General features: G+C 48.7%; 1 protein-coding gene across 1 annotated transcript in view; it reads right to left on the reverse strand.

The window, feature by feature from the left end:
* LOC147116070 (transmembrane 4 L6 family member 1-like) overlaps positions 1-18,853 on the reverse strand; it is a 54,445-nt gene that overhangs the window by 16,828 nt on the left and 18,764 nt on the right. Inside the window, exons 2-3 of the mRNA XM_085990779.1 lie at positions 3,180-3,257; positions 1,374-1,549 (exon numbers count right to left, since the gene is read on the reverse strand). Of these exons, the coding sequence (XP_085846905.1) occupies positions 1,374-1,549; positions 3,180-3,257 (254 nt within the window). The remainder of the gene's footprint in view (positions 1-1,373; positions 1,550-3,179; positions 3,258-18,853) is intronic.

The raw sequence follows: 18,853 nt of genomic DNA on the forward strand, positions 1-18,853 counted from the left end.
CACGAGAGATTAGAAGACCATTAACACAAGAGATTAGAAGACCATTAACACAAGAGATTAGAAGACCATTAACAGGAGAGATTTGAAGACCATTAACACTTAAGATTTGAAGACCATTAACATGGGGGATTAGAAGACCATTAACATGAGAGAATCGAAGACCATTAACAGGAGAGATTAGAAGACCATTAACACGAGGGATTAGAAGACCATTAACATGAGAGATTAGAAGACCTTTAACATGAGAGATTAGAAGTTCATTAACTGGAGAGATTAGAAGACCATTAACACAAGAGATTAGAAGAACATTAACATGAGATATTTAAGACCATTAACATGCGTGATTAGAAGACCATAAACACCAGAGATTAGAAGACCATTAACATGAGAGATTAGAAGACCATTAACACGAGGGATTAGAAGACCATTAACAGGAGAGATTAGAATTCCATTAACAGGTGAGATTAGAAGACCATTAACACAAGAGATTAGAAGACCGTTAACACGAGAGATTAGAAGACCATTAACATGAGAGATTAGAAAACAATGACCAGAAGAGACTAGAAGACCATTAACACGAGAGATTAAAAGACCATTAACACAACAGTTTAGAAGACCATTGACATGAGAAATTAGAAGACCATTAACATGAGAAATTAGAAGACCATTAACAGGAGAGATTAGAAGACCATTAACTGGAGAGATTAGAAGACCATTAACATGAGAGATTAGAATTCCATTAACAGGTGAGATTAGAAGACCATTAACACAAGAGATTAGAAGACTGTTAACAAGAGAGATTAGATTTCCATTAGCACGAGAGATTAGAAGTCCATTAATTTGTGAGATTAGAAGACCATTAACAGGAGCGATTAGAAGACCATTAACACGAGAGATTAGAAGTCCATTAAGACAAGAGATTAGAAGACCATTAACACGAGGTATTAAAAGACCATTTACACGAGAGATTAGAAGACCATTAACAAGAGAGATTAGAAGACCATTAACAGGAGAGATTAGAAGACCATTAACAAGAGAGATTAGAAGACCATTAACAGGAGAGATTAGAAGACCATTAACAGGAGAGATTAGAAGGCCATTAACAGGAGTGATTAGAAGACCACATACCCAGGTCTGATCTATCTGATTAACAATGTTGTTATATGAAGCTCTGTTCTATCTCAATAGTACACTTAGACCCAGCTCCAATCAATTGGTTCAGCTGGTTAACCAGAAAGAAGATGTTACAAATGCTTTTGGAATTCATTTACCGTGGAATAACATTTAACCTTTGAATGATGCTTTTCTAAGAAGTCTCATTGACTGGCGACAGGCTAATTTGTAGCTAAAGAACTGAGTATCCTTCACATTACCTGTTGCTTCTGTTCCAGTTGAGGAAAGGGTAACCCCACAGCTGAACTTGGGTCTTGTTGGACATGGTGGTGTTAAATAAGCAAAGGGGGCCTTTTGCAAGTCCTAGAGCAGATGCACCAAAGCAGGTACCCGAGCCAATGATAGCTAGTAGGGAGTAAATAACAGACACAAACATCTACAGACAGAAAGAAAAACAGTTACTCAACCTGTGATATGCCTTCCATTTCCTTAATGTTTTTCTTTTAATTATCTTTCAGCTCCAGTGCCTTCTAATCTGTTGGATGCCTTAAAATAACTGTACTGGTTTGCCCGTAGGCTTAGCCAATTTAAGCAGCAAATAATATAAACCCGGAAGGCCTTGGTTGCAATCCCAGTCTGTGTTGAGTTGGCTGCTCTCAGCTATGACGATGGTAGGAGTACTATAATTGGACTAAAACCCTTGCATTATCTAGAGGAAAATTGTCTATGGTAAACACCCCCGTTTGGCACCCATGGAGTGTGTTGTGTGTTGTGTGTTTGCGTGTGTGTGTGAATACACCAAATGAGCAAAGGACTAGGCTGGATTGTGATGCACCCAAAATCAAATAGCCTGCTGATACATTTTTAGCAGGTGATGTTCTGAAGGGTAGCCAGTGCCTTGGATCTGTACTCCAGGAAGGAGTCAGCACCTTGAGATGAATGCAAGGGGGAAAGGAAAAGTAGCCAAAAAATAACTGTCTACAATTCCTTGAGCAAAATGATTGTCCATGTAATCACCACAGTGAGTTCCACACACACCATCAGTATGATCACCACAGTGAGGCCTAAACACCATCAGTGTGATCACCACAGTGAGGCCCACACCCCATCAGTGTGATCACCACAGTGAGGCCCACACACCATCAGTGTAATCACCACAGTGAGTTCCACACACCCCATCAGTGTGATCACCACAGTGAGGCCCACACACCATCAGTGTAATCACCACAGTGAGTTCCACACACACCATCAGTATGATCACCACAGTGAGGCCTAAACACCATCAGTGTGATCACCACAGTGAGGCCCACACCCCATCAGTGTGATCACCACAGTGAGGCCCACACACCATCAGTGTGATCACCACAGTGAGGCCCACACACCATCAGTGTGATCACCACAGTGAGTTCCACACACACCATCAGTGTGATCACCACAGTGAGTTCCACACACACCATCAGTGTGATCACCACAGTGAGTTCCACACACACCATCAGTGTGATCACCACAGTGAGGCCCACACACCATCAGTGTGATCACCACAGTGAGTTCCACACACCATCAGTGTGATCACCACAGTGAGTTCCACACACACCATCAGTGTGATCACCACAGTGAGTTCCACACACACCATCAGTGTGATCACCACAGTGAGGCCCACACACCATCAGTGTGATCACCACAGTGAGTTCCACACACACCATCAGTGTGATCACCACAGTGAGTTCCACACACACCATCAGTGTGATCACCACAGTGAGGCCCACACACCATCAGTGTGATCACCACAGTGAGTTCCACACACACCATCAGTGTGATCACCACAGTGAGGCCCACACACCATCAGTGTGATCACCACAGTGAGGCCCACACACCATCAGTGTGATCACCACAGTGAGTTCCACACACACCATCAGTGTGATCACCACAGTGAGTCCCACAAATCCCGTTAATACATGCTATAAGATGAGTATCAGTGGTGCATTTCAAGTGTGACAAAGAGTTTGAAAAGTTATTCACTCCCAGAATGTAATCGGTGAGGGGTGCACAGTCACACTGGGGCTTACCTTAACCCTTGTGCTCATGCACAAACAGCAGCTACCATCAGCAGCAGCAGCTTTATTTTGAAGTGCAGCCAGAACTACCTGAGAAGGACAAAGTCAATGAGTTACAGCCTCAGTCCATGAGCACCAGGGAATCAGCTCAAATCTTTTATCTTTACAGAATGATTGTTATTACAAACCCTCTCTATTCACACTCAGCAGGGAAAGAGACCAGTGTTACAGCTCACAATTGTATGTTTCAGTTTGCGGTTTATGTGTTGGCTGTGGTCTATTTTTGCCTTTCAAAGAATACAAAAGAACATAAGAAAAAGGAGCAGGAATAGGCCATTTGGCCCTCAAACCTGCTCCGCCATTCAATAAGGTCATGGCTGATCTACTACCTCAGCTCCACTTTCCGCCCGATCTCCATAACCCTTGATTCCCCTACAGTCTAAAAATCTATCGATCTCAGCCTTGAATATACTCAACGACTGAGCATTCACAGCCCTCTGGGGTAGAGAATTCCAAAGATTCACAACCCTCTGAGTGAAGAAATTCCTCCTCATCTCAGTCCTAAATGGCCGACCCCTTATCCTGAGACTATGACCCCTAGTTCTAGACACTCCAGCCAAGGGAAACATCCTCTCAGCATCCACCCTGTAAAGCCCTTTAAGAATTTTATACATTTCAATGAGAATACGATGGAATTAAACCTCAGGACAATTTATGATGATATCAACCCACCAAGTAAAAGTACTTTGGGGCTCTTTCACCATGTTCAGTCATAGTGTAAGCTCTAGATGACAGTCTTCCTATATCAGTGTTGTCCACTAAAAATCACTGACGAGCCACAGGTGTGGCAACAGCGAAGCTATTGTAGTCACGTGCACTAATTTCCATTCACGCGCACACACCATGTGAATATTAATATTGACATCACATGCCCAACGACTGTGTCCATTATTCATTTTTTATTTACCAATCAGAAATGCCATCTTTCACATCTGGATTCCCAATTTGCCACTTGTGGCCAATGTATTGAATAACACTGTTCTACGTCGGGTGGTTTCTGTTATCCTTTGCCTTTGAGTCCTTTGCCCCTCATGGTGAAGGGTACACAGTGGTGTTCCCCAGGGGTCGGTACTAGGGCCACTGCTTTTCTTGATATACATTAATGACTTAGACTTGGGTGTACAGGGCACAATTTCAAAATTTGCAGATGACACAAAACTTGGAAGTATAGTGAACAGTGAGGAGGATAGTGATAGACTTCAAGAAGACATAGACAGGCTGGTGAAATGGGCGGACACATGGCAGATGAAATTTAGTGCAGAAAAGTGCAAAGTGATACATTTTGGTAGGAAGAACGAGGAGAGGCAATATAAACTAAAGGGCACAATCCGAAAGGGGGTGCATGAACAGAGAGACCTGGGGGTATATGTGCACAAATCGTTGAAGGTGGCAGGGCAGGTTGAGAAAGCGGTTAAAAAAGCATACGGGATCCTGGGCTTCATAAATAGAGGCATAGAGTACAAAAGCAAGGAAATTATGATGAACCTTTATATAACACTAGTTTGGCCTCAACTGGAGTATTGTATCCAATTCTGGGCACTGCACTTTAGGAAGGATGTGAAGGCCTTAGAGAGGGTGCAGAAAAGATTTACTAGAATGGCTCCAGGGATGAGGAACTTCCGTTATGTGGATAGACTGGAGAAGCTGGGGTTGTTCTCCTTGGAGCAGAGAAGGTTGCGAGGAGATTTGATAGAGGTGTTCAAAATCATGAGGGGTCTAGACAGAGTAGATAGAGAAAAACTGTTCCCATTGGCGAAAGGGTCAAGAACCAGAGGACACAGATTTAAGGTGATTGGCAAAAGAACCAAAGGCGACATGAGGGAAAACTTTTTTATGCAGCGAGTGGTTAGGATCTGGAATGCACTGCCTGAAAGGGTGGTGGAGGCAGACTCAATCGTGGCTTTCAAAAGGGAATTGGATAAGTAACTGAAGGAAAAAAATTTGCAGGGCTACGGGGAAAGGGCGGGGGAGTCGGACTACCTGACGTGCTCTTACAGAGCTGGCACGGGCTCGACGGGCCGAATGGCCTCCTTCTGTGTTGTAACCATTGTATGATTCTATGATTCCTAGTTTGGTCTTACGTGTAAGTTTAACCAAGTTGCATTGAGTTTCAGAATCCAAGTTATTGATGTAGATTAAAACATGTAGTGGTCCCAACATGTACCCTGGGCCACCCCACTCAGTACTCCCCCGCTCCCTCCCTCTAACCACAACACGAGGTTTCTATCCTTCAGCTAGTTTCTTATCTCTACCCACATTTTTCCCTGAATTCCCACAGCTTTGAGTTTAATTCGTAGATTTTCATGTAGAACTTTATCAAATGTCTTTTGGAAGTCTAAGTGGCACAACTTCCTTGGATTTATCACAGTCCACTTGGGTTGTCACTTCCTCAAAGAAGTTGAGGAGTTTGGTCAGACAGTATCTGTCCTTTCTAAAGTTGCATTGTCTGCTGTTTAATTAGATTGTTGTACAGATAATCCTCAACTGTACTCCTGATAATTAATTCCATAATTTTACACAGAACTAAAGTAAGACGAAAGGACCTGCAGTTGCCTGTGTCTGTTCCTTTTTGAACGTTAGCCTGTTGCCAATCCATTCATACCTCCTCAATATCCATTGACTCCTTCAATGATTGTCAGTGCCTCGCAGATCTCCTCACTAGTACCTCTCAACACTTTGGGATAAATACCATCTATCCAAGGGGATTTATTTGATTTAAGCCCTTTCACCTTGTCTAAAAATTCCATCTCATTTATATTAAAGTCGTAAATGTTACCTTGATGCTCTTAGTTTTGGGGAGGCCCTGTTGCTCACATCTTCCCTTGATGAAGTAATCATTCAGAATATTTGTGCTCATCCTCAGTTTTAAGTCCATTTGCATCTTTTAATGCTCTAACCTCGTCTGACAGCGATAGAAAGACTGAAGTGATTTTATTTATATTATGTCTTCGTAGCTATACTTTTTTCTAAGTCTCTCTCAGCCCTTTTGATTGCTCTTTTAACTCATTTCTGTGTAATCTGTGAATCTTCCTCTTGTTATCAATGGACATAAACTAAATGAATGAGGATAAAGAAAAAGAGGAGGACAATGGAATCTGACTCCGCAATCTGAAATCACTCGCCCACTGCTGCAAGTGCTATTTCTGCACAATTCACAAACACTTGAGGAGAAATGTGTCATTTTGCTCTTTCTATTTCATCATAACATTCTTAAGCAATTGCACAATGCTCCTTTTACGTGACAATATGTAGATGCCCTTTACACCCCCATTGTCAGCTGATTATTCCTCCTCAGTCACTGTGGCTTTTTCCCACTGCTTTTTTACCTTGAACGTTGCATCACTCACACTGCGTGTTGTACATAGGGACCATTAACTTCCTGAATGATGGTTTCTGAAAATTATCCACTTAGTCTGCAATGTGTGTAGCCGACGGACTACCTGTTATATTATGGCCCAGATTTTGCGGTTGTAATGATGGCGAAACTGTCAGCATACGCCATCATTACTCTGTGAAACTGACAGCAACTTCTGGCCTCCGCACATGTGTAGTTAAGCGCGGAAATCCAGAAGTTGCTTTCAGTAATTCCCTGCTGCTCCACAGGGTACTCTGTTGAAGATCCCGCAGATGGCAATCAGCATAGAATCAGTGATTTGATGTGAACTTCCCCTTTTATACTGTAATATCGCTGTTAAAAAACTCTCAAAAATTTACGCCTGGTTCAGTGAGTTGTAACTGGGTTTTTAATGGTGTACTAAGTCATAATTACAGCCGAATAACCTCTCTGGCCCTGAAAAGCTATTTTTATATTTGTAGAATGTAAAAATGTTTCATTATGATAATAATTCCAAATTTTTTCATATAATTTTTTAAAAGTTGTTTATGATATTTCAGCTTCTACCTTAATCCCATGTGTATGTCCCAATCTTTATTTTGCTCTCTGTAAAATGATTAAAAAGTGAAGGATAATCAGTGCTTTTTACTTTCTGGTTTTCTGTCTGTGAGAATTCTTCAATGTGATTAGTTGCTTAGCCTGCTTGATGACATCACTGTTGCTGGACGCTGGAGATCCCCTAGAGTTGGCATCAGAATCGATGCCACAATGATTGCTAGATCTTTTGTGGGCAGCTTTCTTCCAGGTCAGCAGCGAGCGCCGATACTTTGCTGCTGACCACAAAATCCGCTCCTATGCGATTGCTCGGTGAACTGAAGATACTGATTGAACTTGAGGTCATTTGATGAGATGTCTGAATCTCCACATCTGATTTGGGTCATAATTTTCAGAATCTCAGAACCAGAATCTGCGATCCCATTTACATATTCCCTTTATTTCTTGAAAACGATTATCCACATGCATTGTTCAAGTGTGAACTCATTCAAAGAGGCATAAATTGTACAAATTAGGATTCATAACCCACTTTCAAATTCAACCAGAGTCTAACAAGCAGAGAGATGGATTCAGTGATTGAAGTGGAATACCTCCCCAACTAGCTTTTACCTTTGATCCCACCCCACACAATGTCAGAAACCAATTACAACTACTGACCCCACCAACTTCACAACTGCTTACCCCCACAACCTTTACAATCTCATAAATAATCAGAAATACTCATATCATAAGGCCAAAGGGCAAATATCATAATTTTCAGGAAATATAACAAGTTTGTGCAGCTGTTGCAATGTAATATTTATGAAAAATTGTAGGATTCGCAAAATCCAGGAAAATACAGCCTACATTTTAAAACCCCTGAAATGGCCACATTTTTAAGAGCACAAGATGGAGTCGGCAGATCACATGACTCATTTCAGAAGGACTTACCACTGCAATACCTTAAAGAAACCTGAGTCACCACTGATTGGAAAATTCCAGACTGACTGCAATTGATATGGTAATAAAGGTAGCAGCAGTAACGAAGTCAAAAACAAAGGACTCGCACTTGAAAAGGTCATGTTAATCGCCAGATAAACGTAAACCCATCACTGAAATCACAGAGCACAGACAAGACCCATTATCTGCATCAAACTCAGCGGGACACGGGACATAACCCATCAGTTTGGTTTCGGCCACGATTAAAGTCGTTAAACTAAAGTACCAGCTTTTGTCAAAGTAGCCAGCCCAAAACTTTGACAAAAGAAAACCCCTGATTTGGCGCCAAAGATAAGGGCAAGGAAACGATATAACTGTTGGGGGAAAATCGACAGGCAGAAGGTACGATCGGAGGCAGAGAACAACGAGAGGTTAAGGTTAAGTTGAACGGTTCGAGTGGAGAGGTCCGATTAGGAGGTTCGATTACGGTTCGAGGAGCACGGAGGTTCTACAAGTTCGAGCAGGAGAGCAGGTTCAGGAGCCCGTCCCAGAAGGAAGATCAATCGGGAATCCCAGAAGCTACAGGAGCACCAAGGTCAAGGACAGTTTTAAAACCCTGGTGAGCATAGAGGCCCAACTCCACCTAGCTGACCTAGTAGAGGGATACTTTAGAGACGGGAGGGTTTTAATATTAAGGGCTTTGTAATCGGGAGTGTTATTTATCCTTCGTTGTACCGCGCGCTTTCCCCACCCCCGTTTTATTATACCGCAGCTAATGAATTGATGTATTTTAAGATAGTCAAAGTAATTCTTGTTTGTTAAATTTTAGTTCCCATTGGGAGGCGTGTTAATGATTTTGTCTGTGTTGTTTCTTTGTTCCCTGTGTTTTTATTCTCCTTATAAATAAAGAAACCATTAATTTTAAAACTTACCTTGTCTCACCTGATCCATTTGTCTTCCGAGTCACAAGTTGGGCCAACACATCAAGGTAGTCTGGCAATAAGTCCAGTGTCTAGAATCAGTGAGGGGGGAGTGCTTCAAAACCGCTCACGAGCAGTGTGAAATCAAGAATCGATCTCGCACACCACAAGCTCGTTAAAAAGACCCCTTACAGAATGGCGACCGCGGCAGGACACTGGCTACAGACCCCTTGTGTGGTGGACAAAGACTCGGGTGAGACAGATGTGATGGAGGACAGGTTATCCTCCTATGTGTGTGGTAAAGTAAACGTTGCAAAAAAATGGGTATGCGACCTGTTAGGGGCCGAGCGTCCCCTAGAGGCAGCCGCCCAGTGGACGGCTAGTAAAGAGCGCCGCAAGGGCATTGAAAAAGCGGTATGGCTTATGTGTTATAAAAAGCAGGTTCTGATACTGGACCAAGCAGTGGCCAGTAAGGAAACTAAAATAAGGCATTTGTCCCGGGAGCTGCAGGAAAAAGTTGCAGCGGAAGGGAAGGTGCTATTGGCCCTGGAGGCTGTAAGCCAGGAGAGGGCAGCGATGGTCCGGGACCATCGGGGGAAGGTAGAGCACATGGAAAGCCAGGCCGCTGAAGTGCAGCGTGAGCACCAGGCCAGGGTAGAAAGGCTGGAGGGCAAGATAGCTGAGCTGGAGGGGAGCGCTAGGTTCAGGGCCAGAACACGTAGAATATCAGGCAAGAGAATCCAGGGAGAAAGAGAGGAGATTAAAGACGGAGATTAGCCGCCTCATGGGGGAACTGAAGGCACAGGAGGAAAAGGTAGGCGAAGTAAAAGCAGCCTATAAGCTGGCCTGCGCTCGGGGGTTTGAGGAGGCAGACCACGGCCCCTGTAGGCAGGAAATAGAAAGCCTGAATATGGCGTTGGCCAGGGCAAAGGGGATGATATGCCTCATTAGCCCCAAGGTCGGCCAGGCTGAGTTCAACGGCAACCCAAGCAGGGAAGTCCCGCAGGCAGCCCCCAGAGCAACACGGGTTAGGGAACCAGAGGTTTCACAGCTACCACCCATAGCCCCTAGTTTTCCAGAGGTCTGGGATAAGGAGGGGGTGGAGGGTGAAGACTTCAAGGTAGACCAGGATAGCCCGAGAGAGAATCAGGGACCGGGACCGGTGTACCCCGTGACACAACGAACGTACGGACCACCCGGTGAGGACGGGGAACCTGGGGACCTCCAGAGCCAATTCCTGGTGCCACACAGTGCGCAACAGTTGCGCTCCATGGTGAGCTACATCCCCAAGCTCACCATGAAGGGGGACCCTTCTCTTCACTTTAGGGAGATAGAACAGGCGGCCTGTGTTAACGACTGCGACGAGGCAGAGCAGGCCAAGATGCTGTTGTTCTCCCTGGGTAGCGATCTCCTCCAGACGCTACCCGATGGGTGTAAGAGGGGTCAGGAAAATTATGAGGGGCTGAGGGACGAGATCCTGGAGGCCATGGGGATGAACGAGGGGAGTCCGTTCACCCGGGTGGAGAAAACAGTCCAGCTCCCCGGGGAATCCCCACAGGCGTTCGCGGACAGGCTGTGGCCAGTCTACCAGGGTGCGTGCCCGGGAATGCCGGCGCGAGAGCACCTGAACAGGGACTAGTTAGTCTACTGGCTCAGGTGCCTGATGAATAACTCCCTGCCCCGCGTTCGAACGCAGGCAATGGCCTGGTTCGACCCCCGAAACCCTCAGACCACGGAGGGGACGGTGATCCGCCAACTCACCATCACCTTTAGAAACGGGAGGGATAGTGAGACACCCCAGCAAAAAGGGAAGGTTTGTGAGGTCAGGCCTGGTGACCAGCCCCGTAAAGAGTGGCACCAGGAAGGGAGCCGTCCCAACCAAGGCAGACAAACGTGCTACGGTTGCGGGAAGAAGGGGCATTGGCGCAGGGACTGTAAGAATCCCTGGAAGGACACAAGGGGAAAGGTCCCCACAGCCCCAGCCCAAGCCCAGGCCACACCCCCGACCCCTGCCCCAGAGAGAGAGACGGAGTCAACTGTTCCTCCAGAGCTGCTGGAGGCGCTGCTGGCTTCGGTGAGATCGTTTGTCCTCACCAAGGGAAAAGTAGCAGCTACCACCGGTCCGGAGGGTCCCCCAACCCCTTCCCAAAGTGGCCAGCAATGACTGGAGCCTGCGCAGCCCGTCTACCTATGTGCGCTTCGGTACGACGGATGGAAGAGAAAAACTGCAGGGGGGCTGCAGCCGCAGGTCACACGGGCAGGATGAGCAGCCTGCGTGAGGGGAGGAGTTGTCCCGTCCACACGGGAGACTCCCCCATTGTTCTGGGACCCAAGAGGGGAGGAGCCGGAGATCCTAGGTCCTGTCCCTGGTCACAGGAGAGGGGAGGAGCCGGAGGTCATAGGTCCTGTCCCTGGTCACAGGAGAGGGGAGGAGCCGGAGGTCCTAGGTCCTGTCCCTGGTCACAGGAGAGGGGAGGAGCCGGAGGTCCTAGGTCCTGTCCCTGGTCACAGGAGAGGGGAGGAGCCGGAGGTCCTAGGTCCTGTCCCTGGTCACGGGAGAGGGGGGGAGCCAGCAAGGTTAGGTCCCGCCCCGGTTTTTAGGAAGGAAGCAGAGTCGGAGGACGAACGTCCCGCCCCCGACTGCGGTGAAGGGGAGGAGCCGGAGGTCTTAGGTCTTGCCCCTGAGTACAGCATCAGAGAGGTGGCGTCTGGGGGCGGAGACTCTCGACCTGGAGTCCCAGGTAGCGGAGAGGTGCCTGCCGCTGACCCAAAGCCTAGGGAGGCGGAGCCTGCGGGAGGAAGCCCACAGCCGGCAGTCATGGGGAAGCCACGGGCTGCAGCCAGGGCCAAAGCTCCAGCCAAGGGTCCGACCCACAAGGAAGCCTCACATGTGGTGACCCTCAGACGGTCAAATAGGAAACCGCAACCGAGGAAGGTTTGGTCGCCGGCTTCCACAAAAGGGACCCCCCGGAAGAAAGCTGCGGGAAGTTTAAACGGTCCACAGCCAGCAGCCACGGGCGACCAGGGACCAGCAGCTGAGACCGATGTGGGAATGCAGCAGGGGGAGGTCTGCGACGGTCCCCACAGGTTATAAGCTGGCCGTTCGGAGACGGGCGGCAGGTGTATATATATAGATAGTTTTGGGGTAATAAGGTTAATTTAATTGTAATTTTGGTAAATAACTAAGTGGCCTTCTGGAAGTATGGTAGCACTTTGGAGTGATAGAATGTGGCAAGTTTTAGGTGAGCTAGGGTCGCGGGACCCACTCACCCCGCACCCAAGCTGAGGAGCCCAGGGAGCCCGGCTCGAAACCTTTTTTTATCTCTCCGCCAGATAGTGACAAGATGATGCCAGTAGGAGGCATCATCCTCGCGGCCCTGGTGGGCCTCAACGTCGCCTGGAGGGGAGAGACGGAGGATCACCGTATCTTTGGCTGCTCCAGGGAAACTGCGCCTCTGGCCCACGACGGGCAGGGCCTGCGCGAAGCAGAGGAAGTCGCTGGGTACACCCACGAGGGCAACTGGCCCGGATGGCTGGGGTCGAACTCCATGAAATACTCAAGCGAGACTGGCTTCACCTACAGAGAGGTCTCTCTGTCGTGTCCTCGGATCAAGATCCAGGCCACGCGGATTAGTGTGAACATGGGGAAGCGTATTTGCCTAACCTGCAGGGGGAACGTCCCCCTGGATAGGTGGTGATGGCTCAGGAAACTGAGCAGGGACATGGGGAACCCCAGAGTAAAGTGGGAAAGGTTAGGGAACAACACTCACCGGACTATCACAGGGACCCAGGGAGGGTTGACAGTGTGCTGGGATAAATGGTGGGAACCCGATCAGGGGATTTACGTGTGTATGTGGGGTTCGGAGAAAGTCTGCCCCACAGGTGTTTCCATCATTTTCCACAGCCAGTGGCAAGATAACGGGAGGGGGATAGACTGGGAATCGCGCTTGGACGCATGCGCGGTCCCCTACTCCCCAATCGTGGTTAATGCCACTGAGCTAGTGACCCGCCCCCGACAGCCCCTGCCCACGACCCAGACACCACGGACGGTAGCAGAGGGATGCCCCACCACCACCAAGGGACCAGGGAACAGGTTAGTATTAGTTCCCACTGACCAAATGGCCTATCAGGGGGTCCATTACGCGGTGGCCTCGGTCATCCTCAACCTGACCGAGGTGCACCTGCCAGAATGGTGCCCCGTAGAAACGGCAAGGCTGTATCAGGCCCTGCTGAAAGAGACCCTGCAGAAGTTTTACGAGTTTGACTTCGCGGGGGTCAATAGAACCGAACTCTACACCGAGGGCCACAAGGAATGGGAGCAAGTGGGGAGACAAAGAAGGGGCGCCATGAACGACTGGTTCACAGGGTTCAACACTGGGTCATCCATTATAAATAGTATGGACGACATCGAATTACAACGGCAGGTTAACGGGTTAAATACCCTGTTGAAGGGGATCCTCACGGACGAAAACCGGGTGTTGGGTTCGGAGCTCCATGAGGATCAGGCTATGACTCTCCATTTAAAGGAGATCATAGCAGAACTGGAGAAAAGGCTCGGACGGTCAACGCTCTCATTAGGGAGGACAGGAACGCCTCAGATCAGGCTGCCCAGAATGAGGTGTGCGTACTGTACGGGGCATGGTTGCTGGGCGAGGGCCGCAGCAATCTGGAGGACTTAAAACAGGGTTTGGTCCCCTCCTGGATCAGCAACAAGCACCTCGCAGCCCTCCACCCCTTTGAGAATGCGTTGAGACCGTGCCAGCTCCGGCTCGCTTCTGAGGCCTACCCAGTCCCTGTGGACTGTGGTCGTTCCAACCACACCATCATGGGGGTCATCGTGCGGATCCCAGTAATGAGTAGGGCGGCCCGACCTGCGCCGGTGTATAGGGTGGTGAACATTGGAGTCATTCAGGGGGGAGCACACGTCCGTTTCGCAGCGGTCCCACCCTACGTCATTAAGTGGGAGCATGCTATGACGGGTACTGACCTCTCGGGGTGCCGTAGCCGGGGAGCACACTTAATCCTGTGTCCCCAGCACTTGAATGCCTATTCAACACCACAGTGCGGGTTCAGTTCTGCTGACGCTAACCCTATCAATTGCACCATGGAAGCCATGGCACAAGGCCATGTTCCCCCACAGGTGGCATACATAGGAGGTGGGACATACTGTGTCGCCACCGCAGCGTCCCACTACCGGCACGGACAGCACGGCTGGTGCGCGGTCAGTGAAAGCAGCTTCTGTTTCAAACCCAAGGCAGTCGTTCAAGTGGCACAGCTGCGGATTATCCCGATCCCTGAGCCATCCACTGTTCACCTCACTGTCAAGGAGAACTTCATCGATCTCCAGAAGTACGTGGCCCACTTTGGTTTCATAATTCCCCCTCTCCCAGAACATCTAACCGAACTGCTGAAAGCAGTTACTGTCTCCCAAAAGCACTTCTATACTTTAGAGCAGAAGACCATCGACATAGGGGCAAAAATCCTAGACATAATGGTTCCACCATGGTGGGACCTCTTTGATAATATAGAGATCCCATCATGGGTCAGACTGGCTTCCCACGTTTTAGTGGTGTGCCAGATAGGGATCGTTCTGTACCTGGTCTGTGTCCAGTGCAGGAGGAAGGGACACGACAGGGAGTTCCCTAGTCAGCAGACTTGGCGGGACCACTATGTCAGCATAAACGGGGACTCGCCCATGTAACTACCTTATTTTCCCATCTGTTTTTTTGTGTATTATAATAAAGATTGTGTTGCGTCGGGTTATGACTCTAATGCGAGTCTGCACGTAGTATAAATGTTTCTCTGGTGGGGGATAGCTACTCAACTCCGTTTTCGGGATGAGGAAAGTGCGTGTGCAAGGTACACTCCATAGTCGGGTAAACTACGGGGAAGGTCAGCTGGGGAGGGAATGGATTTATGCTCACCCTAAAACATTCATGATACAAAAAGACGATTCGAGATGTCCATTGTATCACGGGGGGACTGTAGGATTTGCAAAATCCAGGAAAATACAGCCTACATTTTAAAACCCCTGAAATGGCCACATTTTTAAGAGCACAAGATGGAGTCGGCAGATCACATGACTCATTTCAGAAGGACATACCACTGCAATACCTTAAAGAAACCTGAGTCACCACCGATTGGAAAATTCCAGACTGACTGCAATTGATATGGTAATAAAGGTAGCAGCAGTAACGAAGTCAAAAACAAAGGACTTGCACTTGAAAAGGTCATGTTAATCGCCAGATAAACGTAAACCCATCACTGAAATCACAGAGCACAGACAAGACCCATTATCTGCATCAAACTCAGCGGGACACGGGACATAACCCATCAGTTTGGTTTCGGCCATGATTAAAGTCGTTAAACTAAAGTACTAGCTTTTGTCAAAGTAGCCGGCCCAAAACTTTGACAAAAGAAAACCCCTGATTTGGCGCCAAAGATAAGGGCAAGGAAACGGTATAACTGTTGGGGGAAAATCGACAGGCAGAAGGTACGATCGGAGGCAGAGAACAACGAGAGGTTAAGGTTAAGTTGAACGGTTCGAGTGGAGAGGTCCGATTAGGAGGTTCGATTACGGTTCGAGGAGCACGGAGGTTCTACAAGTTCGAGCAGGAGAGCTCGTCCCAGAAGGAAGATCAATCGGGAATCCCGGAAGCTACAGGAGCACCAAGGTCGAGGACAGTTTTAAAACCCTGGTGAGCATAGAGGCCCAACTCCACCTAGCTGACCTAGTAGAGGGATACTTTAGAGGCGGGAGGGTTTTAATATTAAGGGCTTTGTAATCGGGAGTGTTATTTATCCTTCGTTGTACCGCGCGCTTTCCCCACCCCCGTTTTATTATACCGCAGCTAATGAATTGATGTATTTTAAGATAGTCAAAGTAATTCTTGTGTGTTAAATTTTAGTTCCCATTGGGAGGCGTGTTAATGATTTTGTCTGTGTTGTTTCTTTGTTCCCTGTGTTTTTATTTTCCTTATAAATAAAGAAACCATTAATTTTAAAACTTACCTTGTCTCACCTGATCCATTTGTCTTCCGAGTCACAAGTTGGGCCAACACATCAAGGTAGTCTGGCAATAAGTCCAGTGTCTAGAATCAGTGAGGGGGGAGCGCTTCGAAACCGCTCACGAGCAGTGTGAAATCAAGAATCGATCTCGCACATCACAAGCTCGTTAAAAAGACCCCTTACAAAATACACTTCTCCAAGTCTAACAGTCCTGGGGTTCAAGCCTGTGTACTGAAAACTACAGAAAAGGTATATAACACAGAATTGGAGACACTGCACATTGTGCCACTCCAGTGGAAGGGATGTTCATGCTTTGCTCTGCACAATGTTATTAACATTTGGGGCACTCAGTGATATACCTATCAATTCATCCAATGAAAAGCGACGAGTTAAGAAAGTAACTATAGGTTTTTATTGGCTAAATAACAGAGTCCACCCTCGTGGGTGATCGGATCCAACAAGGAGGAATACCAGCCAGTCGACCACCTTTATACCTGGGCAGGTAGGTGGAGCCATGGGCGGAGTCAGCAGTGTTCAGCCCAGGTATAACAGCGTGACAAGAGGCGACCTCGTATAGTGATACAACAGTGTGAACAGTGATAACGATATAACAGTGATAACTATAGTGTAACGATAGTGAACGACAAAAGTGGTTTACCACATTCACCCCTTGTTTAGATTTGAGTCCGGCGGGGTGAAGTGTACTACCAGTTCTGGTAAGTCAGTCTGTCCGGAGGCCTCGTAAGCCTTTCTGATCGTCGCAGCGGCGGTGTTGCATTCTCCGGTGTTGATGCTGGTGTCTGCGTGGTCGGCGAAGGCTCGTGGGGTTCCGGCGTGCCGTCTACCTGAGCTGGAATTGGGGGGGGGGTGGGGGGGGTAAAGGTAGTGTCTCCGGAATGCCCGAGGGTGCGAGGTCCCGTAAGGAGACTGTGTCCTCCCGCCCGTCTGGGTAAGCCACATAGGCGTACTGGGGGTTGGCGTGCAGGAGGTTCACCTTCTCGACCAGGGGGTCCGTTTTATGGGCCCTCACGTGCTTTCGCAGCAGGACGGGCCCCAGGGAGGTCAGCCAGGTTGGTAGTGTGGTTCCCGTAGTCGACTTCCTGGGGAAAACAAACATTCGTTCATGGGGGGTGGCGTTAATGGCAGTGCAGAGTAGTGACCGGGTGGAATGCAGCGCTGCCGGGAGGACTTCCTGCCAGCGGGAGGCTGGGAGGCCCTTAGACTTTAAGGCTAAGAGGACGGCCTTCCATACCGTCGCGTTCTCTCTTTCCACCTGGCCGTTCCCTCGGGGGTTGTAGCTGGTGGTCCTGCTTGCAGCAATACCTCTCGCTAGTAGGAACTGACGGAGTTCCTCGCTCATGAAGGAGGAGCCCCGGTCACTATGTATATAGTTTGGGAACCCGAACAAGGCGAAGAGGTCGTTCAGGCATTTAATGACCGTGGTGCTGGTCATGTCTGGGCAGGGGAAGGCAAAGGGGAAACGGGAGTACTCATCAACGATGTTGAGGAAGTACACATTACGGTCAGAGGACGGGAGGGGCCCCTTAAAGTCGATGCTCAGGCGCTCGAAGGGGCGGGGGGCCTTGATCAGGCTTGCTCTGTCCGGCCTAAAGAAGTGCGGTTTGCACTCGGCACAGGTCTGGCAGTTCCTGGTCATGGTCCTGACCTCCTCGATGGAGTATGGCAGGTTGCGGGCCTTAATGAAGTGGTAAAGTCTGGTGACCCCGGGGTGGCAGAGGTCGTTGTGGAGGGTCTGAAGTCTATCACTTTGCGCGCTGGCGCATGTAATTCGTGACAGAGCATCAGGGGGATCGTTCAGCTTACCTGGCCGGTATAAGATATCATAATCATAGGTGGATAGTTCGATTCTCCACCTCAATATCTTGTCATTGTTGATTTTGCCCCTCAGCTTGTTATTAAACATAAAAGCGACCGAACGCTGGTCGGTGAGGAGGGTAAATCGTTTGCCTGCCAGGTAATGCCTCCAGCGTCGTACCGCCTCCACAATCGCTTGGGCCTCCTTCTCGACCGACGAGTGTCGGATCTCAGGGCCCTGTAGGGTCCTTGAGAAGAAGGCCACTGGCCTCCCCTCCTGGTTGAGGGTAGTGGCTAGGGCGAAGTCGGATGCATCGCCCTCCACTTGGAAGGGGATGGACTCGTCCACTGCGTGCATTGTGGCCTTGGCGATGTCTCCCTTAATGAGGGAGAAGGCTGCGCACGCTTCCTCCGTAAGGGGGAAGGATGTAGACTTCATGAGGGGTCTGGCTTTGTCTGCATAATTGGGCACCCATTGGGCATAGTAGGCGAAGAGCCCCAGGGTTCTCTTCAGAGCCTTTGGACAGTGGGGGAGGGGTAGCTCCATGAGGGGACGCATTCTTTCGGGGTCGGGGCCGATGACTCCGTTCTCTACTACACAGCCGAGGATGGCAAGGCGCGAGGTGTTAAACACACATTTCTCCTTATTGTAGGTGAGGTTCAGCCGTTGGGCCGTACGGAGGAATCTCTCCAGATTAACGTCATGGTCCTGCCGGTCGCGGCTGCAGATGGTGACATTATCTAGGTAGGGGAACGTGGCGTGCAGCCCGTTCTGGTCAACCATCCGGTCCATCTCCCTTTGGAAGACCGAAACCCCGTTGGTGACGCTGAAGGGAACCCTAAGGAAGTGGTAGAGGCGGCCATTCGCCTCGAAGGCGGTATACTGGCGGTCCTCAGGGCGGATAGGGAGTTGGTGGTAGGCCGACTTAAGGTCGATGGTAGAGAATACTCGGTATTGTGCGATCTGATTGACCATATCAGATATGCGGGGAAGGGGGTATGCGTCCAGCTGGGTGTACCTGTTTATGGTCTGGCTGTAGTCGATGACCAGGCGGTTCTTATAGCCCGTCTTAACT

Source organism: Somniosus microcephalus, chromosome 6 (assembly GCF_052327205.1).
Source record: "Somniosus microcephalus isolate GS21.2 chromosome 6, FLI_Smic_1.0, whole genome shotgun sequence".
Taxonomy (NCBI): Eukaryota; Metazoa; Chordata; class Chondrichthyes; order Squaliformes; family Somniosidae; genus Somniosus; species Somniosus microcephalus.